This window comes from Vulpes lagopus, chromosome 11, assembly GCF_018345385.1.
Source record: "Vulpes lagopus strain Blue_001 chromosome 11, ASM1834538v1, whole genome shotgun sequence".
Lineage (NCBI taxonomy): Eukaryota > Metazoa > Chordata > Mammalia > Carnivora > Canidae > Vulpes > Vulpes lagopus.
This window is the reverse complement of record NC_054834.1, coordinates 84,347,207-84,370,352: the sequence shown is the minus strand read 5'-3', so window position 1 is coordinate 84,370,352 and position 23,146 is coordinate 84,347,207. Positions and strand designations below refer to the sequence as shown.

The window sequence follows — 23,146 nt, the reverse complement described above, 5'->3', positions numbered from 1 at the left end:
TAGGTCAGAGGTCCAGTACATTCTCCTAGATAAAAGTCAGGGTATTGGCAGGTCCTGTTCCTTGTTGGAGGCTCTAGGGAAGAACCCATTTCTTGCTCATGTAGATTGTTGGTAGAATTCAGTGTCTTGTGATTTTAGGACTAAGGTCCCTATTTTTTTTTTTTTTTTTTGCTAGCTGTAACCTGAGGGCTGTTCCCAACTGTGGTAGGCAGAATGGTGGCTCCCCAAGCGTGTCCATGTCCTAGAGCCCTAGAGCCCATGAATGTTACATGGCCAAAATGGCTTTGCAGATGTGAAATTAAGGGTCCTGAGATGAGTCTCCTGTAGTATCCAATAGACCCAGTGTAATCCCACGGATCTTTTATAAGTGAAAGAAGGAAGCAGAAGAGTCAGAGGAGAGGTGACAACAGAATAGAGTTTGAAGCTAAGGAATTCAGGCAGCTTCTAGAAGTAAATAAAAACAAGGAAACTGATTCTCCCTTAGAGCCTTCAGAAAGAATGCCACCTTGCTGACACCTTGGTTTTAACCCAGTGAAACTGATTTCATATTTCTGATCTGCAGAACTATAAGATAATAAATTGTGTTACACCACTAAGTTTGTAATAATCTGTTACAGAGGCAATAGGAGACTAACACACTGGCTCCTAGAGGCTGTTACATTTCTCAGCATGGGGCCTTTTTCCAGCTTTAAACCTAGTATCTTCCTGACCCACTTTCCTGTATTTCTTTTCTGTTTTTAAGAACTGTGAAAATTTCCTGTCTTAAAATCAGCTGATAAGTGACCTTAATCCTTGGCAAGCTTAATTCTCTTTTGCCATGTTAACATAACATTGTCACAGCTTCCAGGATTAGGATGTAGACATATTTGTGGGTCATTATTCTGCCTAATACATTATATTCATTAATTTTTTATTGTGGTGATATACAAATATATAAAATCATTTTAATAGTTTTTGAGTATATAGTTGAGTGGTATTTAATTTGACTTTTCTGGATACCTCATATAACTAGAATCATGCAATATTTGCCCTTTTGTGTTGACTGACTTAGCATTATGTCTCCAGGGTTCATCCACACTGTAGCATGTGTCACAATTACTTTCCTTTTTAAGGCGGAAAAATATTCCACTGTATGTTTATACCATATTTGGTATATACATCCAACCATGGACATGTAGGTCTTTTCTACCTTTTGGCCATTGTGAATAATGCCACCGTCGACGTAAGTGTACAAATATCCGTTCAAGTCCTTGCTTTCAGTTCTTTGGGGGTATATATCCAGAAGAATTGCTCAGTGATACAGTAATTCTGTATTTAATTTTTTGAGGAACCACTATACCATCTTCACAGTGCCTGTACCATCTTACATACCCACCAGCAGTGCACAAGGGTACCAATTTTTCTTGCCTGTACTTATTATTTTGTTTGATAGCCATCTTGATGAGTGTGAGGTGGTACCTCGTTTCAGTTTTGATTTTTGCATTCCCCTAATGACTAGGATGTTGAATGTCTTAGGTACTTACTGGTCATTTTATATATATATTTTTTTCATTTTATATATTTTCTTTGGAGAAATATCTTAGTTCTCTACCATTTTTCAGTTTTTTTTGTTGTTGTTGAGTTATAGGAGTTCTTTATATATTCTGGGTATCCTGTATCATACGATTTACAAGTATGTCTCCCATCCTATGGGTTGCCTTTTCACTCTGTTTAAGGCCCTTTGATGCACAAAAGTTAATTTTGATGAATTCCGGTCTTTTTCTTTCATTGCATATGGTTTTGGGGTCATATTCATAGGAAATCATTACCAAATCCAGTATCATGATGTATTCCCCCTATATTTTCTTCTGAGTGTTTTATTTAGTTTATACATTTAGGCTTTTGTTCCATTTTGAGTTCATTTTTTTATATGGTATACTTATTCTTTTGTATGCAGGTATCTACTTTCCCAGCACCATTTGTTAAAGAGATTGTTCTTTCCTCCATTGGAATGGTCTTGGCACCCTTGCTGAAAACACTAGGCTATGTATGTACGGGTTTCTTTCTGTATTCTGTTGGTCTACATAGCTGCCTTTATGCCAGTACCACACTGTTTTGGTTACTATAGCTTTGTATATAGTAGCTTTTGAAATCAGGAAATGTGAATCTTCCAACTTCTTTGAGATTGTTTTGGCTCTTCAGGATCTCTTGCAATTCTATATGTATTTTAGGATGGATTTTTCTATTTCTGCCAAAAATGTTTTTGGGATTTTGAGAGGGAGATTTGGAGAGGTATTATGATGGGAATCGCATGGACTCTTTAATTGCTTTGGATAGTATGGGAATTTTAACCATTGTCTTCCAATCCATGAACAACAGGATATCTTTCCTCTCTTTAATTTCTTACAGCGATGTGTAGTTTTCAGTATGCAAGTCTTTCACCTCCTTGCTTAAGTTTGTAACTATTTAATTCTTTTTGATGTTTATTTTGAATGGAATTTTCTTAATTTCCTTTTTGGATTCTTCATTGTCAGTGTATAGAACCACAGTTGATTTTGTATCTTTTAACTTTTGTATCTTGCTGAATTGAAGAATCTTTAGGGTTTGAATTCACTTATTGCTGGATTTGATATGCTAATATTTTCAGTATTTTTAAATCTGTGTTCGAAAGAGATATGAGTTTTCTTTGTAGGAGATTTGATTTATGAAAGCTTCAAATATAGCTTTTATAATAGGTTACTTCATCAAATTAGATTTCTGAGTATTCTTTCTTGGAGGTTTACATTTTCTATTACCTTTACAATATTCTTGTTGCATAATTTTAATGTATTTTGTGTTGAATTGTATCATTTGTTTTAATCTTCATTTTCTTTTTGTTTATAATTGCATGGTATTTTTCTTTCAATCTACTTTTAAAACCGTGTACATCTTGAATTTTCATATAATAATCTTTCACCAAAGGTTACCCATTTTCTAAATTTTAACATTATAGATTAATAAAAATGTTCTGATTAAAGTTTATCTAAATCGAACCATCAACTATATCTTTTGGGGGTCTAGATTCTTGCCTTAAGCTTGGTTTGTGTGATTTATCCATGTTGTTATAAAAATTAACAAATTACTGCTTTGTATATTGAATATACTACAAATTATCCATTCTGTCATTATTAGCTGCCATGAACCTTGGTGAACACACATATGCATTGCTATTGGATATATTCCAGAGAATAGATATGTACAAGCTGTTACCCAGAGTGGTTGAAATAGCTTATACCCCCTCCAGCAGTGTATAAGAATTCTAGTTGCTCCCTAGCCTTCCTTATATTTAGTATTGTCTGAGTCTTTCATGTTACCCTTTATTATTTTTATTGAAGCAATTGAAGAGTCACATGCAGTTGTAAAAAATAACAGATCCTATACACCTTGCCTGGTTGTTCTATGCCAGCAATATGATAGAATATCACAACTAGAATATAGACATTGATGCAGTCTACCAAGCATAGATTTCCCCAGTACCATGCATGTGCATTAAGTTCTACAAGCTTGTCCCTTTTGGAGATTTGAGCATCAACCACCAATCAACACAGTTCCAAACTTCTAAACCTTCCTTTGCCTTTTTATAGCTTATCTGTCACCTGCTTGCTCTCTTCAGACCTCCCCAGTCCTTATCTGTCCTCCATTTGTAAAATATTATATGAATGGAATCACACAGTAAATAACATCTTGGGATTAGTTTTTTTCACTTAGTATAATCCAGGGAGAATTGCCATTCATTTATTTTTAGTCTTCCTGCATTACTTTTAGAGGTGTTCCCTGTGGGAAAACATACATATAGTTGAAGTTAATTTTTAAAATACCTCTCCTCAGAATGCCTGGCTCAATCAATAGAGCATGTGACTCTTGATCTTGGGGTTGTGAGTTCAAGCCCCATGTTGGGTGTTAGGGATTAAATAAGTAAAAATGAAGGATTTTTTTTTTTTAAACAATGTAATAGATTTCTGTATATTGTGATCCATCTATCTACTCATTCCTTCCAGCGTGTTTCCACTTGATTTTGGTTTCTTCTAGCTCCTGTTTTATCCTTTCCTCAATTTTTCTGAATTGATTACATGTCCTTTTTGGCTATTATCCCCCAGTGTTTCTTCTGTGTGTATTAAACTGACTGCCTTAGAAGCATTCTTACATAGTATATTTATTATATCTGTCCTTTTAAAAAAAGCAACCTATGCTTAATAAGAAACAAGCAGTAGAGAAATATGTTTTGAAAATGTGGAGGCTTTTCTTACTTTGATCTATCCTTCCAGATCGTTTTTTATTTATAATTTTATTCTATGACAAACGGATATGATAAGAACTTTAAAAATTGTATTTACTTAACAGATCAAATAGTATTCATTAGTATATTTAGAACTACTTCATTCTCAACTACAGGACAGTATTTCATGGTATGAATGTGCCGTAAATTAACTCATACTCTGTTGAACATCTTTTTCCAAGTAATTCTGTAGAAGAAACTCCTCAGTCATATACTGTATACACAGGTACACTTAAATATTTCAACTGGATAAAATCTTAATACTGATAGATACTGCCCTATTTTAAATTCTTAGTTTGATTTATGCTTCATCTTTTTTAAAATTGGCTTGCCCGTTTCCTGGGTTATCACTCTGCGAATGAGGCAGGATGGGTGCACGCTTCTGGGTTTAGGGGAAAAAAACCCCACAAAACCAAAAACACCCACACACCATAAACACAAAAAATGAGCAAGACACCCCTTCCGTTTTATGAGATCCAAGCTGCAAGCGAATAAATCAGTGGGCCCTGCTGCAATCTTCTGCACTCGAGCACCAAGAGATTCTGTTCCTATCAATTAAAGAAGATTTTTAAAAAGTTAAAACTTTACCGTAATGAGGTATTGCCCCATCTGCAAACTTCCCGGACGAGTGATGGGCATTGGAGTCCTTCGTTTCTCTCTGGTGGTCATCCTCGTGCTGCTGCTCGTTTGACCACTTTACTTCCAAATATCAAGGAAGACAAGATGCTTACTTTGCGTAAGCATCTTGGAAATAAAATAAGTTTATTTTTTCCCCTAAACCCAGAAGCGTGCACCCATCCTGCCTCATTCGCGGAGTGATAACCCAGGAAACGGGCAAGCCAATTTTAAAAAAGATGATGAAGCATAAATCAAACTAAGAATTTAAAATAGGGCAGTATCTATCACTATTAAGATTTTATCCAGTTGGAATATTTAAGTGTACCTGTGTATACAGTATATGACTGAGGAGTTTCTTCTACAGAATTACTTGGAAAATCCCAGGGCAAGTCCACCCTGTATTCCTTTACTCTAATAATGCAGACATACAACAGAACAGATCTCTTACTGAGACTCTTAAATCATTATCAGGCTGTGCCGTATCTGCATAAAGTGATTGTAGTGTGGAACAATGGTGGGGAGAAGGGACCAGACGAGTTATGGAATTCTCTAGGGCCGCATCCTGTCCCCGTGATCTTCAAACTACAGACAACAAACAGGATGAGAAATTGACTCCAGGTCTTTCCTGAACTAGAAACCAATGCAGTGTTAATGGTAGACGATGACACGCTAATTAGCACCCAAGACCTTGTTTTTGCTTTCTCAGTTTGGCAGCAATTTCCTGATCAAATTGTAGGATTTGTTCCTAGAAAGCATGTCTCTACTTCATCAGGCATCTACAGTTATGGAGGTTTTGAACTGCAAACCCCAGGGTTTGGAAATGGTGACCAGTACTCTATGGTACTGATTGGAGCCTCGTTCTTCAATAGCAAATACCTTGACCTGTTTCAGAGGCAGCCTCCTGCTCTCCATGCTTTGATAGATGAAATCCAAAACTGTGATGATATTGCCATGAATTTTATCATTGCCAAGCACACTGGGAAGACTTCAGGGGTATTTGTGAAACCTGTAAACATGGGCAATTTAGAAAAAGAATCCAGTGGTGGCTATCCTGGAATGTGGCATCGAGCTGAGCACTTTTTGCAGAGGTCTTACGTATAAATAAACTTGTTAATATCTACAATAGCATGCCCTTAAAATACTCCATTATGATTTCTCAGTTTGGTTTTCCCTATGTCAATCACAAAAGAAAAATATGAAACTAAAACCTCAGAACTGCTTAGTATTTGAGTAGCTTCTCTTTGCTAGGGTTGGTGTTTGGTTTGGTTTTTTTTTTAAGCAACATCATGAACTTTTTTTTATCACTACGGAAGTCTCTACAAAGGAAACAATGTACAGTGCTTCTAGGACATAAAATTCACACGAACATCAAAAACCAAGAAGCTGGGGATCCCTGGGTGGCGCAGCGGTTTAGCGCCTGCCTTTGGCTCAGGGCTTGATCCTGGAGACCCGGGATCAAATCCCGTGTCGGGCTCCCGGTGCATGGAGCCTGCTTCTCCCTCTGCCTCTCTCTCTCTGTGTGTGTGACTATCATAAATAAATAAAAATTTAAAAAAAAAAAAAACAACCAAGAAGCTGGTATTCTCTAGATAGGTGTTTTTGTGAGGAGTTTTCATCCACTGATAGAACTCCTTGGTCAGCGATTTTGTTTACATTCCGAGACTGTTCTACAATTTCTTTGACTCCTGGCATTTGTCTTAAGGACTTATAGCAAATTGTCTCCAGGATCAGAAACTCCAGAAAAGCATTTCTCAGATTTTTCATTAAAGGATGATTGTTTTCATTTGAAGCCTGAAATGCCTCGTTTGCAAAAGCCTGTGGTGTAGAGAAAAGCCATGTGAAGGGAGAATAATCTTCAATCCCTTATAAAAACAAGTGGACAAAAATAAATAAAATTAAAATAAATAAAATTGGCTTTCCCAATTCCAGATAAGTTATAGGATCATCTTGTTATGCTACAAAAGAAAATCTTTTTTTAAATGATTTTTTTTAATTTATTTATTTTAAAGATTTTATTTATAGAGAAGGCAGAGGGAGAAGCAGGCTCCATGCAACAAGCCTGATGTGGGACTCGATCCCAGGTCTCCAGGCGGTGCTAAACTACTGCGCCACCGGGGCTGCCCTACAAAAGAAAATCTAATTGACATTTTGATTAGAACTACAGAAAACCTAAAAAGGGGGTAGAAACAAAAACTTTGTTAGGTGTTCCATCTATTTTATTGCTTTCAAGTCTGTTCTGAACATTTAAGTATGTTAATTCATTTAGGTAGCTTTGTTAAAAAAAAATCAGTGTTCACATTGAAATTCATCATTTCAAGGCTGGAAAAAAAGCTAATAAACCCTATCTGACCATTTTGCTTTTTCTCTAAAGCCTTTACAGTGTTTTATCTCAATTATATAGAGGGAACATACTCTGGTGTCTGTTGTAACTGTGCAAGTATAATGTCAGTTTAATTCTGATTTTGTTTCAAACAGTTTGAAAGTATTTTTAATTCTCAGAGTGCATAGCCTTTCTTGAATGGAATTCTGTGCCTTTTTTTTTGGAAAACTTTCAGCCATTCTCATTCTATATACCTTATCTCTTCATTCTTTAAGGTAATTCTACATTATCTCTGACATTGCTTTGAAATTTTAATGTCAGTAGTTTTTCATTTCTGGAAATCTGATTTAGCATGTAGTTTAAAGGCACGGATTCTGGAACCAGCCTGCTTGGGTTTAAATCCCAGCTCTGTCACTCCAAGGTCATATAAGTAAGGAGTTATTCAGGCATCAGTTTCTTCATGAGATTGTTCTGCAGATTAAATAAGTTAACATAGGTAACAGTGCTTTGGAACAGTAATCATAAATTCATTCTTATTTTAGAAATATTCAGAAGCTGTATTTATTTCCTGAGGTTTGTGCTATCCTAAGCCTGCTCTTTGTTGTCTATGAGTGTTCACCTTCAGTCAAGTATTACCTGTGGAATTTCGGTGCAGGAAGAGGGCATATAGTTCCAGAACGGCATTGGGCTTGCTTTGTCCATTTCCCAGAGCAACAGGGACTGAGCAAGCTTTTTTCTTGGACAAAGGTAATATAAATTCAGAGCCCAAGCCAGTGAGCTCATAAAGGTGAAGCCATTTGAACCTAGAAGTCAGCTGTACATGTAAAAAGACATTTTAGTCACATTTTTTTTTTTATTTATTCAGAGACACAGGCAGAGGAAGAAACAGGCTCCACGCAGGGAGCCCGATGTGGGACTCGATCCTGGGTCTCCAGGATCACACCCCAGGCTGCAGGCGGCGCCAAACCGCTGCGCCACCAGGGCTGCCCTTAGTCACATTTCTAAGTATAATACAGAAACTTGGGAGTTTACTTAACCTGGTTTACTACCAGAAATGGAAGTCTAAGAAACAAATCTTATAGTAGGTACCATTTCTTTGGTATTTTACCAATACCTGGTCATCTGAGTATATTAAATTATTAAATATTGTTTACTTCCTCGAACTAGCTGGTACAGTTCTTGATTTGTCGACTCAATTTGAACAATTTTTAAAAAGTAGGAAAAACAAGCAAACATATTAGTTAATACTGAAAGTGTACAATATATTCTTTTAAAAATTGTCATTTTTCCCCACCGGCAACACGTTTGATTTCAACTAAGCTAACTCTAGTAGTAAACTTCACTCATGAATTTTTCAAAGAAACCAGGAGTATGATTTTTAGTTATAAAAATGCTTCAGTGCCTTTTCATTTTTACACAAAAGTCTCTATGTATCTGGAGATAAGGAAGTGGTCTTTGCTTGGTAGCTCTTTACTACTCTGGAATGAACTTTAGTGGAATAGTGTGATACCTTATATATCATTAGCAATGCTAGATCTGATCCAAATTCTTTTCCTGTTAATCAAATAAGACTTACAATACCATGAAAAGCTGCTATTGAACTTTACGTAAAACAGTGTAACTCACTTTGTTATAGTAGGAAACCTGTACCGCCATAGACTGAATGATTTGACATTTTCCTCACTGCCACCACCCAAGAAATTAACAATCCACAAGCAGGCAAGGAAAAAATCATTTATGGGAATTCCATTAAAAGTGACAAAATATTATATGGTAATGTGCTCTAATAGCACAGATAAAATTTAAAATGGAGGTTCAGGTCGTGATCCCAGTGGGCTCCCTGCTCAGCAAGGGAGTGTGCGTCTCCCTCAGCGGGTGCTCCCATTCTGTCAAATAAATAAAATCTTTTTTAAAAAAATAGAGAATATGAAAAATTGAAGATGCTCACTGATTAAGGAGAGACCAAGAAAATACTCAAAAGTTCAGATAGGCTTTTCATCAGTTAATAATCAGCAGATCAAAAATGCCTCCCATAAGCATTAAAATTTATGAAACCAGTTTCTATAGTGAAAACTTGTGATATATAATAATGAATAAATATTACCAATTTATTGTTCCATAATTCTACTGTTTGATTTTAACTCATCCCAAAAGAGAAAAAACGATTTTAGATTAACAAAGCACAATCCAACCTAAGGGATTCAGAAAGGCTAGAAATAAAAGGATAGGCAAAAATGACACAATTGCAAGTAAAAAGAAGGAGTAATTACATGCCTGCAAAAATGGAATTCAGACCAAGAAAAATTTAAGACACGGTATTTTCTTGTAATACTGAAGACAATTCTCAATGAAGATAATGACTATTACTAGATAAGCAGTTTCAAACACAACAACTTTTGTAAAGCAGAAACAATTAAGGAAAGAAGCACAGTAACAGACTTGACCATACCTGTCAATCCAGAATACACCTAATGTACCAAACCCTGAACATTCAAAATAGAAAGTACACTTTTTTAAACAGAGACATCCATAAATATTAACCATATTTAAACACCAGATACTACTACTACCAGAACTAACACAAACAGCTTTATCTCACCACAATGGAATATAACTAGGAAATTAATAACAAAAGTGGGCCCCTTTCACCTGGAAGGTCAAAAACAATCTATTATATTTATCTAGCCTGGTGGCAAATGAATTAGCTGTTATTGAACTCAAATATTCAATATAGATGTGCATGTTAATATTATTACTCTCAGTAATAGGCCAATGTGATGGTACTATATAAGATTAAGGTTTTCATTATACTCAACTTTGACATGGAGAGAGAGTGCACAAACTGGGGGAATAGCAGAGGGAGGGAGAAGGAGGCTCTCTGCTGCGCAGGGAGTCTGTTGTAAGGCCTGGTCCCAGGGCTCTGGAATCATGACCCAAGGTGAAGGTAGACACTTTAACTGACTGAAGTACCCAGGCCCCTATACTCAACTTTTTAAAAATAAAAATTGAGGGATGGGATGCCTGGGTGGCCCAGCCATTGAGTGTCTGCCTTCGGCTCAGGGTGTGATCCCAGTCCAGGGATCAAGTCCCACATCTGGCTCCCTGTGAGGAGCCTGCTTCTCCACCTCTCTCTCTCTCTCATGAATAAATAAATTAAATATTTACAAATAAATAAAAACAGTAAAAATTGAGTATACTTCCCTACTCAAACTATTCTTAAAATTCAATAAGACAAATTATCCAATTAAAAATAGGCAAAGGATTTGAATAGACCTTTCTCCATAAGAGATATACAAATGACCAATAAGCACCAGAAAAGATGTCCACTATCATGATGGAAATGAAAGTCAAAAGCACATTGAGATGCCACTTGGTTACCCGCTAGTAAGACAAACGTGGTAGAAGGATTTGCAGAAATATTGCTGGTGGAAATGTAAAATGGTACAGCTGCTGTTGAAAAGTTTGGCAGTTCCTCAAAAAGCTAAACATAGCTACCCATGTGATGTAGCAATTGTACTAGATACACATCCAAGAGAATTGAAAACATTCATATAAAAAGTTATACATGAATGCTCACAGTAGTTTAAACTGATAAGAGCCAGAAAGTGGAAAGAACCATTACTGAATGAATAAAATGTGTTGTATTCATACAACGGAATATTAATCAGCTGTAAGAGGAACAAATACTTATAAACGTGCTACATGGATGAACCTTGGAAACTTTATGCTAAGTGAAAGAAGCAGACACCAAAGGCCACATTCTGTATGATTCTGTTTATAGGAAGTGTCCAGAATAGGCAAATCTGTAGAGAAAGATTTGTGGTTGCGAGGGGAGAGTGAATGCTAAGGGGGTACAGAGTTTCTTTATGGAGTGATGAAAACGTCTTGAAATTAGTATAATTCAGAGTTACATAACCATCACCACTAAGAATCACTGAATTTCATACTAAAAAGGGTGGATTTTATGTGAACTGTAGCTCAAAAGAAAACGGCAATAACAGAATCTGCAGAAAGTATCTACCATCCCTCAGAATCTAGAGAACAAAAGGAAGTTGAGGTTATCAGAACCTCACATAGGTCTCCCAGAACCAGAATTCAGGCCTTTAAGAAGGGGTAGATACCCAGCTGGTGCCTCTAAAAGGAGAAGGATAAGACCTATTTGGGCAGTACCTACAATGATGCAAGCAAAATATCTGGAGAGTATAACCAACTACTGCTGCCAGATGAAGGGCCATGGCCAGGTACTTCACTCTGTTGTCTTCCTATAGAGGTTCCAATCGCAAAATCTGACAAGGAGCCGACTGGCAAAGCAGAAATGTGGTTTGCATTATACTGGCTTCAGCATGCAGAGTCCTCCCTATCATGCATGAGTTTGGAGCTGAGAGACAACAGCTTAATAAGTCTCATTAGCATTTAGTCAGATTAAAGAGGAATCAATAGCCTTTATGTGTGTATAAGTATATATGTAAACAAAAGCAATTAAAAGGTATAACATTACCACAACATGGGACCGAGAGAGTATTATGCTAAATGAAGTCAGACAGAGAAGGACAAATACCATATGATTGACTTATATGTGGAATTAAAAAAAAAAAAAAACAGAAACAGACCCATAAATACAGCTGATGATTGTCAGAAGGGAGGGTGGTAGGGGAATGGGCAAAATAGGTGAAAGGGAGCAGTAGATAGTCATCCACTTATAGAATAAGTCAGGGGATAAAAGATACAGCATAAGGAATACAGTTAAGAATACTGTAATAGCACTGTATATTATGCTATGTGTGTGAGCACAGCAGTATACAGACTTACCAAACCATATGAAACACCATATGCCAACTTCAGTTTAAAAAAGAATGTACAACAGAGGACTTAATATATCAGATAGTCCTGATGAAAATTATAAAACTTCCCTACAAAGTAAACTTGGAACAAATGGAAAGCATACCATGATGATAGGAAGCTACATGCCATCAAGGTATCACTATTAGATTTTTTTCCCTAGTGATACAGAAGATGATGAATAGGTTCCATTGGAAAGACCACACAAGTAACCTAGAAAATAAAGAGGAGTGTCAATAGTCCTATCAGATATCAGAGCATGTTTTAAGCATTTAAAAATAACACAGAATGGCGGGATCCCTGGGTGGCGCAGCGGTTTGGCGCCTGCCTTTGGCCCAGGGCGCGATCCTGGAGACCTGGGATCGAATCCCACATCAGGCTCCCGGTGCATGGAGCCTGCTTCTCCCTCTGCCTGTGTCTCTGCCTCTCTCTCTTTCTCTCTGTATGACTATCATAAATAAAATTAAAAAAAAAAAAAAAACTTTTAAAAATAAAAAAAATAAAAAAATAAAAAAATAAAAATAACACAGAATGGGATTGGCACATGCATAGACAGAACACTGGAAAATATATATCTTTCTAAATCTAGAAATTGAACCACGTGCACTTGAAAATTTAGTGAATGATAAAAATGGCATATGTTAAGTCCGTGATAACAATAAATTATTTTAAGAAGTGGTGTTCTCACAACTAGCCATACAGAAAAGGATAAGACTGGCTTTATCTTAAACTGCACATCTAAATTTCAAATGAATTAGAGATATAAACATAAAAAAAGTCCCAGAAGAAAATGTAAATAAATTCCTTGATAATCTGGAAATAAGGACACTTCCTAACCTAGATTCAAAATCCAAGAGAAATATGTGAAAAACTGATGAAGTGTTTTTTTTTTCCAAAGATATAAAAAATATTCAAGAAATACCAATCCTCAAACTTACAAAAAGAGGAGAACTTCCAAACTCATTTTACTAGGGCAGCATCACCCTGATAATAAAAGTTTTTTGATACAACACAGACAAGGACGCTACAAGAAAATTATGGACCAATATCCCTAATGAACATAGATGTAAAATTCCTCAATTTTAGCAAATCAAATTCAATATATTAAAAGGATTACACACAGTGATCAAGTGGGACTTATTCCAGGGATGGCTCAACTTCTGTAAATCAATATGATACACATTAACAAAATGAAGGATAAATCCTATCTCAATTGATGTACAAAAAGCCTTTGACAAAATTCAACATCTGTTTATGATAAAAGCTCTCAACAAAACGGGTATAGAGGTAACGTACCTCAACATAATAAAAGACTGTATATGACCAGCCTGCCGCTAACATCAATGTTAGCAGTGAAAAGCTGCTATCTTTTCCACTAAGATCAGGAACAAGATAAGAGAGCCCATTCTACCACTTTTACGCAACATAGTATTGGATGTCCTAGCCAGAGAAGTTAGGAAAAAAAAAAAAAAAAAGTAAAAGGCATCCAAGTTGGAAAGGAAGAAGTAAAACTATCTCTATTTGCAGATGACATGTTTTTATATATGGAAAACTATAGACTCCACAAGAAAACTGTTAAAACTAGTCAACAAATTCAGTAAAGCTGCAGGATACAAAATATATACACAGAAATTTATTGCCTTCTTTATACTAGAAACAAGCTCTCAGAGAAATTATTGAGAACTGCATCAAAAATAAAATATATAGGAATAAATTTAACCGAGGTAAAAAAAAAAAAAAAAAACACCTGTACATTGAAAACTAGAAAACATTAAGAAACTGAAGAATACACAAAGAAGTGGAAAGACATGGATTGAAAGCATACTGTTAAAATATGCATACTACCAGAAGCGATCTCTGGATTCAGTGCAATATCTGTCAAAATCTCAATGGCATTTTTCACAAAAAATAGAGCAAACAGTACTAAAATTTGTATGGAATCACAGAAGACCCTGAATAGCCAGAGCAATCCTAAGAAAAAAAGCTGGAGACATCACAATTCCTGATTTCAAACTGTATTACAAAGGTATAGTTTCAAAACAGTATGGTTTTGGCATAAAAACAGGTAACATAGACAAACAGAACATAGAGCCCAGAAATAAACCCACACATAGAATATGACCAATTAATCTACAACAAGGGAACCAGGAATATACAATGGGGAGAGGACAGCCTCTTCAGTAAATGGTGCTTGGAATATACAACAGCCAATATGCAAAAACATGAAATGGGACCACTGTTTCACACCATATACAAAAATTAACTCAGAACAGGTTACAGACATGTAAAGACATGAAACCAAAAAACTCCCAGAAGAAAACATAGGTGATAAGCCCCTTGACATCTGTCTTGATAATGAGTTTTTTGATATAACAGTAAAAGCAAAACAACAAAAGCAAAAATAAGTGGGACTACATCAAACTAAAAAGCTTCTGCATGGCAAAAGAAACCATCAGCAAATTGAAAAGGCAGCCTATGAAATGGGAGAGAATATTTGCAAATCACATATCTGATAAGGGTTAATGTTCCAAATATATAAAGAACTCCTATTATTTAGTAGGGAAAAAAAGGATGGAGAGGATCTGAATGTACATTTTTCCACAGATGACATACAGATGCACAAGTATGCGAAAAGATGAACAACATTACTAATCATCAGGGGACCATAAAACCACAATGAGAGGTCACCTCATAACTTAGAAATGGTTATCAAAAAGCAAATAAATGTTGGTGACAATATGGAGAAAAAGGAACCTTTACGCAGTGTTTTGTAGGAATGTAAAATGGTGCAACCACTAAAATATGGAGATTCCTCCAAAAAATTAAAAATAGAACTACCTTGTGATCCAGCAATTCCATTTCTGGATGGGTATTCAAAGGAAGCAAAATCACTAACAACTTGAAAAGATACCTGTACCCCCACATTCATTGCCAGTATTTATAATAGCCAAGACATATAAATAACCCAAGTGTCCATCAATGGACGAACATATAAAGAAAATGTGTATGTGCACAACGGAATATGATTCAGCCATAAAAATGGAAATCCAGGGACGCCTGGGTGGCTCAGCCCTTGAGCATCTGCCTTTGCTCAGGGTGTGATCCTGGGATCCTAGTCGAGTCCCCTACCGGGCTCCCCATGGGGAGCCTGCTTCTCCCTCTGCCTGTGTCTCTGCCTCTCTCTGCGTCTCTCATGAATAAAAAAAAAAAAAAAAAAAAAGGAATCCTGCCATTCGTGCCACCGTGGATAGACCCTGAGGGCATTGTGCTAGGTAAATTAAGTCAGAGAAAGATAAATACCCTATGATCTCACTTACACGTGGAATCTAAGACCATACACTCAACTCATGGATACAGAGAACAGACTGCTGGTTGCCAGAGGCAGGGGGTGGGGAATGGGCCAAAGTGTGAAGGTAGTAGATAGTTAATAGATAAAGTTAGTAGATAAGTTAATAGATAAAAACTTCCAGTTCTACAATTAGTCCTAGAGATATAGCGTACAGCACGGTGACTGCTTCTCCCTCTGCCTGTGTCTCTGCCTCTGTGTCTCTCTTGAACAAATAAATAAAATTTAAAAATTTAAAAATTTGAGGGGATCCCTGGGTGGCTCAGCGGTTGAGCACCTGCCTTCAGCCCAGGGTGAAGTCCCACATTGGACTCCCTGCATGGAGCCTGCTTCTCCCTCTGCCTGTATAAATAAATAAAATTTTTTTTTTAATTTGAAATCTAGTTGACAAAGTTTGAAGCACACAACACAGTGACTCAACAAAATGCAGCTGCCCCGTGTCCAGGTAGCGCTGTTAGAGTACCAGTGACTATTCCCTGTGCTGTCCCTTTCCTCCTGTGACTTATTCGTTCCTGAACCGGAAGCCTGTACCTCCCTGTCCACTCTGCTCCTAACAGAATTCTTACAAGTCTCCCATCACAACAAAAAGGAAAAATTCGTAATTATGTGTGAAGATGGAACTTTCTGAGACCTATTGTGATCATTTCACAATATAGTGAAGAATTATGTTGTACATTTGAAACGAGCATGTCAATTATATTTCAATGTCTTAAAAGGATGGAACTTCCTAAATTAAAAGGGGCCAAAAACATTAACAGTTCACAGGAAAAAGAAAAGCAAATGGCTCTTAAACATACAAAAAGAAAAAATAAAGTTACCTGACATAGCACTGTTCATGAGAGACTGGTGAAAAATCCAGTTTAACAACGTGTTCTCTTGAAGCTCTTGAGGGAAAAAAAACAACACTCCTCCACAGAGCTAAACAGGAGTTAAAATGGTAGGATTCCTACGGAAGTATTGGCTTATCTAGCAACATTATGTACTCTTCAACGCAGCAGTCCTACTTCTGGAATCGACCCCCAAAATAAGAGCAACACTATTTGTAAGAGGCGAAGTCTGGAAGCCACCGAGGTAGCCGTCTATACAGCCAGGCATTGGACTCGGGCGGCAGGGGTGGGGCTGGGAGGGGCGGAATAAAAAGGTAAGGGATCTAGTTAAGGTGGGTACAAAACAGTGTACAGGATGCGAGTTCCTATGTGAGAATGTACGTGCACAGTGTGTACACACCTACGGGCTTATATTTTCAAGAAGACACAGAAGGACAAACAAAACTCTGCACAGTTACCTGTATGGGATGGGGGGGAACAGGTGTTGGAGATAGGAGGGACTCCTCCGAATGTACCCTTTTACATTTTTTACTTTGAAATCACTTTGGTTTTGCATGATTTAACTCTGTAAAACATTAATCTAAAAATTGAGAGGATAAAAAAGGGAAGCAAATGAAAACAATTGTATGTCAAATTGGTGACCTAACCAAATGGAAGAATTTTCCCCCCACAAGTGATTTTCAAATACAGTATTTCAGTTAGAAAATCCTAGTGGATCTATTCTTGGTGACACAAAGAGCCAGAAAGAAATCTTCTATTTCTTTGATGGTCCTATGTTAGTGATATAAGGACATTGTTAGTTTGAAACTGTTGTGTGCATTGTAAGTTAAAGCAAATGTGTAAATATAATCAGGAACTAAGATTTTCAGTTTAAAGAGAACAAGCTAAGAGTAAAAAAAAAGTATGTGCAAAGGCAAAGAATTTTGCACAAACATGTATGAACGGCCCAGAGAATTTTTTAAATCATAAATCCCTTTACCATCAAGTCCGTCATGGGATGAGCTCTCTAATCTCTTGGTATCCGTTTCCCTGGGTTTTCAGTAGGTCAGGGAGTTTTGCTAAGGCCCTTTTATCTTTAGCCATATGCTGTCCACATGTAGCTAACAGCTCTAATAAGGCAGTTTATCTCACGACCACTCTCCTCTCTAGCTGGCTCTTTTCCTGTTTTCCTTTCTGCTACATCTGAATTTGGAGCACAGTAAAACACGGACACTGTTCCGGGTAATTTGTGCAGTCTCCATGGATCTTAGAGGGCAGAACAGAGGATGTTATGGCAGCAGTATTTTAGGAGTAGGGATACAGCACTACCACGGAAACCACAATACAGGCCTTGGCAGTGGAGTTGGTATACTCCACTCATTTTAGTAATCCCAGCCTCCCTATTCTACACTGCAAATAATTTGTGTGGTTTTCTTTTAGATGGCTATTCATATGAAAAGGAAGCAATGGAAAACTGGATCAGCAAAAAGAAACGTACAAGTCCCATGACGAATCTCATTCTTCCCTCAATGGTACTTACACCAAACAGGACTCTAAAAATGGCCATCAGCCGCTGGCTAGAGACCCATCAAAAATAAACTGTTTATATTGTTTATATTCTTCAGTGAGCTCCTCTGAATGATTTAAAGGTAAATGGTAATCAGATATTAAAAGCAAGACAGGAGAAACATGAATTTAGTTACCTATTAAAAACTTTCTTCAAATCATATGGACCAAATAACATACCTGACTTTTCTGGTTTTACTACAATAGCCTTTTTGTATTAGTGAAAGAAATTTTAACCTGTAGAGAAATAAAGTTTCACTTTGACATAAAATTGCAGTGCTCAAATTTATTCTTGCTAGATATAGGTCATATTTTCATTACAACTAATGATTAATCTGAACATAACATTGAAATCCTAGTTAATGGTCATTAATTTGGTAACTCTTTGGAATTCTTTCAAAGGGAATTTGTAACCGAATAGCTGTAGTATTGTTTATGACTAAATTGAAAAAATCATTTGAAATGTTTAATGAGCAGTTTTGTTGGATTCTCAATTTGCAAGGTGGTAACGATTTTTCCCTATAGTCCAAACCTGTGTATAAAGTTAGATGGAATAAATTATGTCAAGTTGACTTTGTTGAAATAAGGTAGCAAACAAGCCTCCTTTTAGAGTTTAGAAGTTATCATACAACATTCTAAGCTAGGGTAACTATACGTTTGTACACAATAGGCTGGCTTTTAATACAACACCCTGATAAGCATTCCCTTGCAGAAAACTTCAAGGTCACAAAGTTGAGGTGTTGAGGTGGCATTGACTTTACGTACCTGCCCTAACCTGTGTCCCAGAATGGAAGGCATGAGTAGGAAGGCATGTTAGAAGGAACTCAACTGTAAGAGCAGTCAGGGCTCAAAAGCCTCATCTAAGCTGTTCAAAAATTCAGAAATGAGAGGGAAAAAGTGATGTGATTATGTATAATTTGGTCTGTTTCTATATTTTACAGATTTATAATTAATTTGCTCTATGTCACAGAATTGTGGAAAGCCAACTACCACAAAAATCTCAAATGGCTTTTCTTTACAGTTGCTTTGTAAAATTTCCACCATCCTAATGGATTACTGAATTTTATTTCCTTTGTGTCCCAGTTGGGAGTTACAATCCTGTGATTTTTCTACAAGAGGATTTTTTTTCATACCACCCAAGCTTCTTACATTCAAAGGTGAAGACAAAAAGAAGGCTAGGAACAGGTCCTAGGTGTTTTTCTATTGTGTTCCACAGAGAAAGTATGTTAACATAATCTTAACAAAAAGCCCTCCATATATTTTTTTTTGATAGACTTATTTTCCAAAGGAGGTGGATTGGTTTTTTTACATCAAAATTACTAAAAATCATTAACACTGATAGAAAACACAATAAAAGATTGGTTATCTTTTAAATGTGTAAACGGCGGCTTTTTCATTTCACCATAGTTTCTTGTTAAAATGGTTGAAAACTAAGATGCCAATAGTTTACTCAAGTGAAATGCTTCCGTTTATGAATGCAAATCCAAAACCAGACAACTCCTCCTCCCCAGACATACAAGCAAACAAACCAAATCCAAAACCGCCCACAGGAAGGGGCCGCACAAGGCCTCTGTACTGCACCCCTGAGGCCGAGCCGTTCACTGAGGACTACATGGGAGCAGTGCTCACCTGCCCACAGCCCCATCCTCAGGACTGACTGACCAGTAGCTTCCCAAAAAGACTTCACTTCTTTCCGGGGTAGTGACCAAATATCTTTAACACTTTTCCCTCCCACCTGTTTTTGTTTTTAACCCCTAAGTTTAATATATGGCTTTAAAGGAGGACTGCAGACACTTTCGTCAGCCTTACAGCCATCCCCAGACAGGATCCTGCAGGAGTCTTAGGGGATATCCTGACTCAAGATTCCACATCAGGGTTTTATCACAGTACAGCCCAGTCTGATGTTCACTTGCATTCCCACTACTCTGAGACGGATATGTGGGTATAATGTATGCACCCTTTTAACTGAAAGACCATACAAATGTGAAGAACGTTTATAATCAACACAGTGCTCGGTGAATTGCCAAAGTGTTTTAAAGAGTTATACTACTGAAGGTACCTGTTTCCAGGAAAAACAGACCCCAAGATTTCTGGAACAGGAATTCTGTTTCAGGCACAAAGGACTAATGCTAACCATTGAATGTTCTGGGGTATCTCGAAGCTTCACACTTTTTCTGAAATTATCAAATGAAGTTAAACATGTGTCTGATATTACTATAAAAATAGACTTTTCACTATTTTCTTTAGGGTAACAAGATCACCCAGGAGTAAGCGAAGGCAGATTGCTGTCATCAGGACAGTCTCTATCCGTTGTTTCATTTAATACAAAACAAACTCTATTAATATTCTTTATTCCATATGGAAAAGTACAGTAGTTGTGCAGAAACAAAACTACATAACAAAAGAGTAAGACTTTCACAAATATTAAAGAAAACAATGAATAAATAAGCCATAGTACTTATAGCAAAACTCACAGAAAGCCTAAAAAAAAAAAAAAAAAGATAAAGCTGTACAAAGTACGCTGTACACACTCAGAAAAAAAGGTTGAAGAATGACACCAGATTTCCTATTCGTACAAAACCATGATGATGCTTATATTCGTTTTTAAAACATTCTGTAAATATAGAACTTCCTTCTCCCCAATTCTAGAAAATAAATTTCACATCCCAACATATAAAACAACTATACTCCCACCTCTCTCAATTTAGCATTTTAACATCCTCCAATAGCACACCATTTTCATATAAAAATACCTTTAAACCAAGGTTCATTCCTGTACCTTATCTTTACAGATGAATAATACATCAGCTTGGACTTAAGTAGCACCTCAAAGGTGTTCATATAAACGAGATAAAGTGCTGTTACTGGTATACTGTTAACATGCCATAATAATACATCGTTCAGTGCAATAACCAGCATGAATGAAGCTTACAAAGAACATGCAAATACATGAGCTTTTTTTTATGATTAAGTATTTGAAAGAGTCATATTTACAAAGTCTGAATACAAGTTGGCTATTTAATATGTACAACACGTGACTATAAAGTAATGATTGTGTAATGAAACAAAAGCAACAACCAACCATACCTTAACTGTCCAAATCAAATACTGTCCTTAAAGGACCCTGGAACGCTTGTTCCAGGAGTGCGACACCTGGTAAAAGCAGTGTGGGAACCAGCTGAGAGCTTATTTACATACCCGAGAGAATGCGGCGTTCCTAGTGTTTAGCCTAGATCCAACCTGACCGTCAGTCATGATTCCAAATGGCTTACTTACACTGTTTCCAAACATTAAAAACACCATGAAGTGGGAATATAGTTCCAAAAAAGGCGCTATAAAAATATTTTTGAGAAGAACCATAACATGGAACCAAACGTTTAATCCTCTTAGGGAAACTACTACAAAGGGAACAGTATTTGGATGTCCTCCTCTTTTGCTAAAACAAAACAAAAACAAAAACGGAAAAAAAAATCACCTATATAACTTTACAGTCACACATTCAGCTAGAAACTTTTATATATTTGTATATAAAAACTGGGATTTGACTCAATGGAACGGAGACTTGGAAGTTCCATCTGCTCCAAGGTCCATCATCCGGAGGCCGCGCCAGGAGTGAGGCCGGTCCTCTAGGGAGTATCAGGCTCCTACCGCACGGCAAAGGCTGGGGGGGCGGGGGGCGAGGGACGGGGGGCGGGACCAAACCAGCTCGGGAGAGAGAAGCGGGAGCTCATGTCTCTTCGGTGGTCTCAAGTGTCCAGCTCCACGGGCGCGGCTGACGACAGCTTTTAATTCTACTCGGCATTACTCACGGTGACTATTTGTCAGAGAAATTTTATTCCACATTTTAAATAGACCCAGGACATCTGGTCCACCACCACCCCACCCCCAGGGGAAAAAGAAAAAAGAAAAAAAAAACCACGCTGAGGTCGTTTCTCTCGTGAAGACCTTTGCGCCGCCACGGCGAGCGGGAGCGGGAGCGCCGCGGCCCGGCTCACACGTTGGACTCTATGAACGGCCGCTTCGGCTTCGCCGAGGGGAGGTGGCTCCTGCGGGGCTCGCTGCCGACGCGTGGCTGCGCGCAGGCGCCTTCCTGGCACGGGGCTGGGGCCGCCTTGGGGGCCCGGCTGTCCGCGCGGCGCGCCGGCCCCGGGCGGGGCTGCTCCTCCGGCTCCCGGCCCTGCGCCAAGCCGCGGACGCCGCCGCCCGGGGGGCCGGCGCTCAGGGCCTGCAGGCCGGCGGCGGAGGCCGCGAGCGCCAGGAGCCCGTCGGGCAGGGCCCGGGCGCGCGGCGCGGGGTGGCCCTGGGGCTGCGACCGCGCCGTCTTGTCCGTGACGCCCATGAACGGCGTGCTGCGCGGCCGGGGCTCGGCGGGCGGGGGCGCGGGCGCGGGCGGCGGGGGGCCGGCCGCAGGCTCTCGGGCCCGGGCCTCGGGGCCGTCGGGGAGGCCGCCGCCCGAGGCCAAGCTGCTGGTGGAGCCGCACATCTTGACGCTGCCGGACGGAGAGCCGGAGGAGCCCGAGCTGGCGGCCGAGGCCGCGTGGCTCCCCGGGGCGGCGGGCGCGGGCGGCAGGAGCCGCTCGGCAGCCCCCGCGGGGCCGTGGGCTGGGCCGCTGCCGGCGGGAGCGAGGTGTGTGCCCGCCTGCGCCCTGGCGCCCGCGTGCGGCCCGGTCCTGACGATCTGCGCCTGGCGGGCGGCCGGCGGCACCAGCCCCGGCGGCGCCACGGCCTCCCGCGGGGCCCGCCCGCCTCCCTGCCGGCCGCGCGGGGACGCGGGCCTGACCCTGCGCTGCAGCCCCTCCTGCAGGTTCCGGATGTAGGGCGACGGGCCGCGGGGCGGCGCCTGGGGCCTGGGTGCCAAGGGCGGGGCCGCCCCCGGGGCCCACGCGGCCTCCGCGTCCGCGTCCTCCAGGTCCAGGGCCGCGGGCCCGCCGGCCGCCTCGTCCTCGGCCTCGTCCTCGTCCGACCCGGGGGCAGCGGCGGGCGCGCCCTGCGGCCTGTGCTGCGGGCCCCGGTGCAGCTGCCTGCACTCCTCCTCCACGCGCGCCAGCAGCCGCCGCACCTCCTGGTTGGCGGGGCACAGCCTCCCGGCCTCCCGCAGGTCCGCCAGCGCCGCCGCGAACTGCCTTCGGGGCAGAGGAGACGCGGTCACTCGCCGCCCCGGCCCCGCGGCGCCCCGGTGGGCGCGCTTCCCGCCCGGGAGCGGCGGGGCCGGCACCCTCGCGGCCCCCCGCCGCCCGCTCCAACGTTGGGCCGCCGGGTCCGCGGGCACGGATGGACCCCGGAGCGCGGGGCGGGCGCCGCTCCCGGGACGCCGCGACCGAAGCCAGCGCAGCCGTTGCTGACGACGTCCAGGCCCG

At 39.8% G+C, this 23,146-nt stretch overlaps 2 protein-coding genes and 1 pseudogene across 14 annotated transcripts in view; 2 read left to right on the top strand and 1 right to left on the bottom strand.

Annotated features, from left to right (window-relative positions):
* Positions 1-18,060, top strand: part of WDSUB1 (WD repeat, sterile alpha motif and U-box domain containing 1) — a 49,689-nt gene extending 31,629 nt beyond the window's left edge. For 6 of the 7 annotated variants that reach the window (XM_041721683.1, XM_041721678.1, XM_041721681.1 and 3 more), the window contains one exon: positions 17,664-18,060. In XM_041721683.1, coding sequence (XP_041577617.1) covers positions 17,664-17,821 — 158 coding nt within the window. In that variant the 3' untranslated portion in view covers positions 17,822-18,060. Of the gene's footprint in view, positions 1-1,936; positions 4,437-17,663 lie in introns of those variants that run through there. The other variant, XM_041721679.1, reaches the window with a different exon arrangement.
* LOC121471233 lies at positions 4,716-6,377 on the top strand (annotated as a pseudogene).
* A 101-nt stretch (positions 18,061-18,161) lies between the features above and the next one.
* TANC1 (tetratricopeptide repeat, ankyrin repeat and coiled-coil containing 1) overlaps positions 18,162-23,146 on the bottom strand; it is a 229,345-nt gene continuing 224,360 nt past the window's right edge. For all 7 annotated transcript variants that reach the window (XM_041721675.1, XM_041721670.1, XM_041721674.1 and 4 more), the window contains one exon: positions 18,162-22,912. In XM_041721675.1, coding sequence (XP_041577609.1) covers positions 21,781-22,912 — 1,132 coding nt within the window. In that variant the 3' untranslated portion in view covers positions 18,162-21,780. The remainder of the gene's footprint in view (positions 22,913-23,146) is intronic.